This window comes from Miscanthus floridulus, chromosome 1, assembly GCF_019320115.1.
Source record: "Miscanthus floridulus cultivar M001 chromosome 1, ASM1932011v1, whole genome shotgun sequence".
Taxonomy (NCBI): domain Eukaryota; kingdom Viridiplantae; phylum Streptophyta; class Magnoliopsida; order Poales; family Poaceae; genus Miscanthus; species Miscanthus floridulus.
This window is the reverse complement of record NC_089580.1, coordinates 158,297,956-158,306,660: the sequence shown is the minus strand read 5'-3', so window position 1 is coordinate 158,306,660 and position 8,705 is coordinate 158,297,956. Positions and strand designations below refer to the sequence as shown.

Sequence of the window (8,705 nt, the reverse complement as noted above, 5' to 3'; positions counted from 1 at the left end):
TACACATGGGTATTCTTCCTTCATGACAAATCCAAAGTTGCATCTTGCTTCAAGAAGTTTGCCAAGAGAGCACAAAACGAATTTGAAGTGAAGCTCAAGAAAATTAGAAGTGACAATGGGAAGGAATTTGACAACACAAACAATGAAGCCTATTGTGATGAAGTTAGGATCAAGCATGAGGTCTCCGCAACATATACTCCTCAATAAAATTTATTACAAAGAAATTTAGAATTAGCCCAATTCACCCCCCTCTTGGGTATCTTGATCCTTTTAGGTTCTCAACATCTTTCTAGCAATCTTGTTGTCATCCCATTCAGTGCTTCCAAGAGAACTTATGCGGTTGACCAATGCCATGAGCCTATCAAATATGGATTGTGTTATTTTATTTTGCAAGAATACAAATCTTTTCAATTCACCATGAAGCAACTCAATGTTGCCTTTTCTCACACTTTTATCTCCTTCAAATGACACTTTCAAAGTATCCCAAATTTGTTTTACACTTTCCATTCCATTCACTTTTTCAAACTCATCCGGAGCTAGGCTTGACACAAGCAATGCTACGGCTTGTGCATTTTGATGGAGGTTGTGCACTTCTTCCAGAGTTATCTCTCTATCTTCATCGGTAGGAATCATCACACCAACATCCACAACTTTCCAAAGTCTTACGACAATGAGATGCATCTTCATCTTATAAGACCAATTAGTGTATCTTGTTCCATCAAAGTGAGGTGGCTTGTCAATATTGACGGATAGAGTATGTAGTGTTGAACCTTTCATGAGTTGTCCATAGTCAAAGCTCATGTTTGAATATATTCCCTTTCCATGAGCATGCTCACCGGCTCCAATATCACCAGCGGCATCTTTGTTTGTTTCATTCTTGTCACTCGTATCATTCTTGCCACTTATTGCATCATCAATCTTCTTGCTCAATTCTTCCTTTATCTTGCTCATCTCATCTTGCATCTTTTTCATTTCATCTTGAAAGAGCTTGGCTTTAGCACTCATCAACTCTTCAGCTATTTTTTGGCCAATTCGAAGACAATGGCTTGCATCTTATCGGACTCCGACATTGTTTCTTCTCACGTGGTGAGGCGTAAAGAGAAAACATCGCTCTGATACCAATTGAAAGGATCTAACAATGCCTAGAGGGGGGTGAATAGGCATATCTAAAAATTTACTGTAAATACTAAGTTCAAATCTGTAAGTCAATGTCGGAAGTCCCGGCGTTTGGGTCGAAACTCCCGACATTGTCAGAAGTTCTGGCGCAAACGTCAGCAGTTCTGATGTCTACGTGAACTACAAAAGCAGTGCCAAATTTAACTTTATGGATAAATAATCTTACAACCTCACTTCCTAGTGGTTTGGTGAAGATGTTGGGTCACTCCCTTGATGCCGTAATGCCTCCAAACCGTAGATCGAGTCCAAACTCTAAAATGGAAGTTTGGGAGACAAAGAGACAAACACATACAAGTAATCTGTAGCAATCACAACAACAAGCATACGAGACATAAAGATTTATCTCGAGGTTTGGCAACCCCACTAAGGAGCTCCTACATCCTTGTTGTTGAGGTAACCATCAAGGTCGGAGTCTTTTCCACCTCCTTGCCTCTCTCAAAGCGACCACAAAGGTCACTTGAGCTTTCCACTAAGAAATCGAAGGGTGATACAAACTTCCTAAGGCTCTTCCACAAGATGGAAGCTGTTGGGCAACGCCTAGCCAGCTAGGGGCAAAGCCCCAAGAGTAATAGACGCAAAATCAACCGGCTTGACGAAGAAATCAAGTGCTTAAGCTTGCCAAAGTGATGCTCTCACTTAATCCACTCTCCTTTCACTCAAAATTCTAAGGGAATCGAAGATTAGAGCAAAGAGGAAAGGAGAGGGGTACTTTAGTTGCTTGGGAGCTATTGAGCACAAAGTGGGTCAGCTGTGAATGAGTCCGTAACGGTTAGAAGCAAAGAGAGGGATATTTATACTTCAAGTGAAAATCTAACCGTTCAGATCTAAGTCGGAAGTTTTGACACAGATCTTAGGACTTCCGACGTTAAAAGAAAGCACTGTTCATGAAGGGTCAGAAGTCCACGCGAGCAGGTTAGTGTCGAAACTCCCGGCAAACGTCGGGACTTCCGAAGTACGTCGGGACTTCCGACGTGCACGGTTAAACAACCAGCCAGCACCGCAGTAGGTGTCGGGACTCCCGACATGGGTCAGGACTTCCGACGGGTGCAGCCAGCCAGCCAGCAGAACCACCAGTGTCGGGACTATCGGCTTGGGTTAGGACTTCCGACTGTCGGGACTTCTGACGTCCACAGTCACTGTATAGGCTAAGTGATTAAGAGTCAGAACTTCCGGTAAGAGTTGTGACTTCCGACTGTCGGGAGTTCCGGCTTACGTCGGGACTTCTGACACCGACAGTCATAGAAAAATAATATATGTGCTTGTAGAGTGCTAGAGTGTCTCTCTTTTGATTTAATTATTATGCTTGAGCACTCTATCTTTCTCAGACCAACTAAATCTACATTTCTCTTTATAGTGCGGCGGATCCTAAACTCAAAAGCAAAAATAAAACATTTAGAGAGCGCTTTGAGTTTGTCCATCTTTACAACTTTAAAAATTGAGGGATACAATTTCATCTTTATCAACTCTTTGTTTTTTTCATGGGACTAATAGCTGCAACGTATCTCATTAAGATCATATTAGTCCTTAATTTGAATGTCATCAATACACCAAAACCCACATAGAGGGCAAATGCACTTTCATGGTGCAAACTTTATCTTAGACGCAAACATAAAAACTATATAAAAATTATACTTTGGTCAGTAAAAAATAAAATTTGGTACATCAACAGTGTGTCCATATATTTATTCATATATAAAAGTTGAGATGCAAACTCAAACAAGCAAAATTCTTATAAAAATTGACCTTAGAATACATGGTAATCATAATTCTAACTAATCAATTAACTTTAACATTGGCAATCCTAATCCTTCAATCCAACGTTCTAACGAACTCATATTTTCCTCCATGCCCTAACTAATCATTCAAATCCTTCGATCCACCGTTGAGGCCGAGGAAGAACTTCATTACCTTGACAAGGCCAAAGAGGAGCTTCAGGGAAGGTAGGGAGGGGGCCGGCAAGGGAGGGTGCGACCAGCGGCTACCGGCGCCGGGCGCGGGCGAAGGGCGCGGGCATCTGGCGGCGGCGGGCGCGTGAAAGGGAAAAAAGGAATGTAAAGAGAGAGAGAGCCGCGCCGCGGGCTTTTACTGGGGCCTGCCGCGCTGTGCGCGATGGCGCGCCGGTGCCACGCCGTGATCTGTGGCGCGGCAGAGCTGGGCTACGTCACCGGTCGCTGCCACGGTGGTAGCCTGGCCGCGCCGCCATGCATGGCGCAATAGAGTGGTTTGGCCGCACCGTTAGTTGGCGCGTCCAAAAGTGTTAGTTTTTTAAAAAAAAAAAAAAAAAGTAGTTTAAAAAAATGTTAAAAATTTTCCATGCGCTGAGCCTGGTGCCGACGAGCCTGGCCGATGGATGCGAGCCAGGCTAAGCCTGAAGCGGAACCAATCGCGCCCTAGATTTTTCCTGACGCGGTCGCTACTCCCGCTTCCCCTCCTCCTCCCCCCAAAGTGGCAGCGGCGGCGGGGTAGCATTTGCGCTACGAGGGCTTTTGCCATGGCGGCCTCGGAGTTCAGCGGCGGCGAAGCGTTCCGGCTCTCGGCCGCGCCGGGGGCCGGCGCACTGAAGCTGCACAAGGGCGACATCACCCTCTGGTCCGTCGACGGCGCCACCGACGCCATCGTACGCTCCTCTCCGCCTCCGATCCTCCTCACGTGTCCCGCTCTACTCCGTTTGTTTCTCGTTTCCCGTTCTATCGTTTGTGTTTGCGGTCAGTGCGCGATCCCTTACATGCTTAGCGATTTGGGTTGGTGCTGGTGATGAGCGCGGGCGTGCTTGTACCAGTACCTGCAGTTTCTAGATCGGTTTTCTGATACTATCTAGCTAACGTGGGAGGCCATTTTGATTCCACGAGCCGGCTTAAGGCCTGTTTGATCCATTAGCTGCTAATAGTTAGCTAGCTAGACACAGCTAATGTTAGCTAGTTTGTTTCAACTATTGAAACAGTTATTAGTTGGGTATTCAGCTAACAATTAGCTAAACTATTAGTTAGACCTGCTAATAATTAGCTCCTTGGATCCAAACGGTGCGTTGCTGAAATTTAGATCAGAGGTCAATGAGACTAGTACTTAGATGCGCTTTATTTTTGTTCAATCCAAATCCGTTGCTTCTGCGAATAAATGATCGCATTGTCCCTCTCCGTGTGTGGGCATATATTTTATTTTGATGTTATCCGCTTACTATCTGAAGCTTTGTGCGATGACTATGTAGATGCTTTACAATTTTCTGTCTGCAGCGTAGCTTCTAAAAAGGAAACATTCAAATGTCACTTTGATTGAATCTGGTTTGTGTGGCCTGATTTCCACGGGGAAAAGTCCGGATACAAAAATCTAAACCAAGTACATTCACATGATCAGGTGCTAACCTAGATGGAATATTATGAAAGGTTTCTATATCTATGAGCCTTCAAAGTTTAACTGAAACTTCAGATAGATGTAATCATGTAACTCCCGGCAAGAATATCCTAATTTGGAAACAAAGGGCTTAGCCTTGTCAGGTATCATCTTATGAGAGGAGCTACTTTAGCTTGGCGCACCCACCTGGTTCAATATATTCTGTACATTGTCACCAGGGGTGAATCTAGCAAAATCAGACGCCAGGGTTCTATTTGGGTCATAAACTAAACAAGAGATTAATATATAGAGGGTTAGCTAAAAACCGTCAAGGTCGGTGAACCCTGATGGTATAATGTAGATCTACCCCTCATCTTCACCTATTTAGAGGAGTACAGAATGGTTGATAATTTTAAATTGTCTGCACAGGCGAGGGTAAGGCTTGCCACTAACACCCTTCCCCAGACCCCGCACAGAGCGGGAGCTCTCTGCACTGGGTACGCCCTTTATGTTGTATCAAGCTCTTACTTCTGATGTGTAATCATATTCCCAAACAATTGTGCGGCTACTTTGATTCATGATATGTTGCTCTTGTTATAAATTAGGATGCCGATTTGTATTGGGCTCTAATTTGTCCCTTGTTAACAAATACTGCTCAACTTTCTTAAAGCGATAATCTCTGTATGCGATCAAAAACTGAGGAATGTAACTGGCATTTGTTTTGGCAGGTTAATGCTGCTAATGAGCGAATGTTAGGTGGCGGAGGTGTTGATGGAGGTAACATGTAATAAGTACTTTCGAGAATTGTTATAGTTCAACCCATTGTTTATGGACTATCCTATATTAACTTGAAACCCCTATCTCAGCTATACATGGAGCTGCTGGACCAGAGCTAGTGCAAGCATGCCGTAAAGTTCCAGAGGTCAAACCAGGAGTTCGTTGCCCTACTGGAGAAGCTAGGATTACTCCGTTAGTACTTAGTACCTTATTTGCTCATTTTGATTTTTTTATAAGTCAGAATGCTCAATTCTAAACTTTATTTATCGCTTACACATCCCTTTGCCCAATATTAAATATGAGCAGTGCTTTCGAGCTTCCTATCTCTCGAGTGATTCACACTGTTGGGCCCATATATGATATGGACAAGCATCCTGAGGTGTCATTAAAGAAGGCCTATGAGTAAGCTCTCTTCAAATTTTAAAGAAATTCTGTGCTGGTTACTGAACCAGTGAAAAACTATCCTGAACTGCATATACTAATTGCAGAAATAGCTTGAAGCTTGCTAAAGATAATGGCATTCAGTACATCGCATTCCCTGCTATATCTTGTGGTGTTTTTCGGTATGTGCCAAGTTTTAGTTCACTCATTTACCTACCTTTGGCGCACTCAGCTCCTTTTCCCATTTCAGGATTTAATTTGTAAGAGTAACTTGACTTGGATCTTATGCAGTTATCCCCCCAAGGAAGCATCAAAAATAGCTGTTTCTACCGCACAACAATTTTCAGAGGATATCAAAGAGGTTAGGTGTGGTTCTGGTCCAAATTTTTTCACGGTCAAGTACGATACTTCTGTAGTACTTTGGAATTCAATTCTCAAAACTCCATTGTTAGAGAAAAATATAGCAATGATTGTCCAATAAATAAACCGGATATGCATTACCAGAACTAATACATACCTTTAGTTCTGGAGAACTGGACAAACAATAATGATCATGCTTGTTTTTATAAGTGTTTGACAATTATCTTGATTAAATATATAGATCACTTGGTATGATTTATTTGTGCAGGTACATTTTGTTCTGTTTTTGGATGACCTTTACAATATTTGGCGCGAGACTGCCCAGGAGTTGCTATCACAGTTTCAGAAATGAATGGTCTATATGTTGTTGTCAAGTGTTGATATATGAGCGCTATAGGCAGTTTCCCGGATGTAACAAAATGAATGTATCAAGCAACATTTTAATCTCGAACCATGTATTGCACCTATGGTATGATGCTGAATAAGGCTTGGCAATACCGAGCACTTTCAACCGTCAGTCATCTTATTTGATCATGAAGAAGGGAGGAACTAGTAGCTGTCAATTTAACAGAAATTACTTGCGAAATGATACCAGGTTATTAGCATGTTCGCTGGTTGGTTTCTGGGCTGATAAGCTCGGTTGGTGCTGGTTTGTTGTGAGAGAAAAACATTGTTGGTTGGCTGATAAGCCCTGGTTGAAACCAACAAGCGAACATGCTGTATGTTTTTAGGGGGAAGGGGGTAACATATTCGTACAACATTAAGATCTTGAACCATGTATTGCGCTTGTGGTAATGCCGAATGAGTAAGGTTTGGCAATTCCGAGCACTTGCAACCGTCAGTCATCTTGTTTGATCATGAAGACCGAATTTTTTATTTTTAGCCATTTTTTTTTAAAAAAATTCATAAATATGCCTCTGAAAGTATGTTTTTAAAATCTGGACCCTTAGCTCGGCGCCATTGTTAGTGGTGCCGAGCTTACATGTCTCGGCGCCATATATTTTGGCGTCTAGGTATTGGGCTTGACGTAGTTATGATGGTGACTTGGCAGACACCTTGGCACCGAGCTTGGCGTCGTGGTTATTGGCGCCAAGCCGTCTTACGTATGGGCCCTCCATTCCTTTCTCTCTTCCTCTCTCTACGCCACATCAACCAACCACACCACAGGGCGCCGGCCGCCCGCCGCCCCTCCCAGCCCGCGTCGCCTCGTTTGTCCCTGCTAGCTGCGTCTGCCACGTGCATAGGCGCTCCCTCCGGCGACCTCGGCCGCGACACGGCCCCTGCTCCCAGCGCGCCACGACCTCGCCGTCGATCCCATCCTCCGCGTCCCCGTCCTGCTCCAGTCCCAGCGTCCGTGTCATCGTTGCATTGACTTGGACAAGTAAAAATTTTTAATATGCAATGTAGGTACATAGTTAGTTTGAATTGTAGTGCTACTTTGATTATTTGGTAGTTTCTAGAAAATTTGATGATGTATGTAGTTGATTTAGTCAGTGAGATAGATATAGTTAGATAGCTAGTGACATAGGTACATAGATATAGTTATTAGATAGCTAGTTGATTTAGTTAGTGAGATAAATATAGTTAGATAATTTGTGACATAGTTATTTAGGGTGTAGTTGGTTAGTATTTATTAGAGAGGTACTATGTAGCAGCCACTTTGGACTAAATGAATTGTATTTTAATTTTTGTTTAAACTACTAGATGGACAATCTAGTGAGCATATATCATGGAAGCACTGTGGAAAGAGATCACTATGGATATGTTGAGTTTATTGAGATACAAAGCGTGCCTGTGTTATTCAATGAGAAGCCTTCATTTAGTGAGTTGGTTGCAAGGGCTCAGGAGGAGCTACATTGCCATGGAGCCGATGATGATGATGGCATCGCAGTGAAGGGTGTACTTCACCTAGGTTCCCCTCCCAACATCCTAAGGAAGATGATCCCAATTGGGTGTACAGACCAGTGGGAGAACTATGTGAGATCGGCTATAAAGTGTCAGTTCCAAAGTTTAGACGTGGTTGTGCGTCGGGTGTTAGTTGATCCCATCTCTTGTGGGTTTTCCCCACCAATGGGTTAGCAGGCATACTTCGACCCTCCCGTTCCGAAACCCGATATGGATATGGAGGTTGCACCTACGGTTCCCGATGCTCAATCTGCCCCCAATGAGCTAGTTGGAGATGCTTGTCAGACTCATGATGTTGTGGTGGATCCTCCTCATGAGATCCCTTTGACATAGAATCATCCGAGTAAGTGTTTTATCTGCATGGTTATTGGGAGCTTACCCCCTTTCTTACATCCATTTTTCATTCATTCCTCATTTTTCTACTTATGTTGTAGGAGATATTCCTGACAATGTGGATATACCCACTGTTGCTACGTAAGTGCACTATGGAGATGGATTCTGTGGCTCCAATAGTGTTGAAATTATGAATGATTCAGAGCCATATGAGATGGCAAGGGCTCTTCATTCTGATGATGATTGTCCTATTGGAGAGCTGATAGAGAGTGATGTTGAGATGCAGAGGCGTATCTTTCTCGGCCACCGTGATCTAAGAGTTCACGAGTTCAGCGATCTTGCTCATTTCGATCAGGTGTGTGCAGAAGGACATGATGATGAGCTTCTAAAAGCTCCTGAGTGAAAGGTCCTAATATGGCTAGAGGGGGGTGAATAGCCTATTTAAA

At 43.4% G+C, this 8,705-nt stretch overlaps 1 protein-coding gene across 1 annotated transcript; it reads left to right on the top strand.

Annotated features, from left to right (window-relative positions):
* The first annotated feature begins 3,555 nt into the window (after window positions 1-3,555).
* LOC136499535 (uncharacterized) lies at window positions 3,556-6,570 on the top strand. The gene is made up of 7 exons (XM_066495156.1): window positions 3,556-3,793; window positions 5,232-5,280; window positions 5,370-5,472; window positions 5,587-5,682; window positions 5,769-5,843; window positions 5,953-6,022; window positions 6,290-6,570. Exons 1-7 carry the CDS (start codon window positions 3,668-3,670, stop codon window positions 6,371-6,373), a joined length of 603 nt encoding a protein of 200 aa, XP_066351253.1. The 5' UTR covers window positions 3,556-3,667; the 3' UTR covers window positions 6,374-6,570.
* The last annotated feature ends 2,135 nt before the right edge of the window (window positions 6,571-8,705 follow it).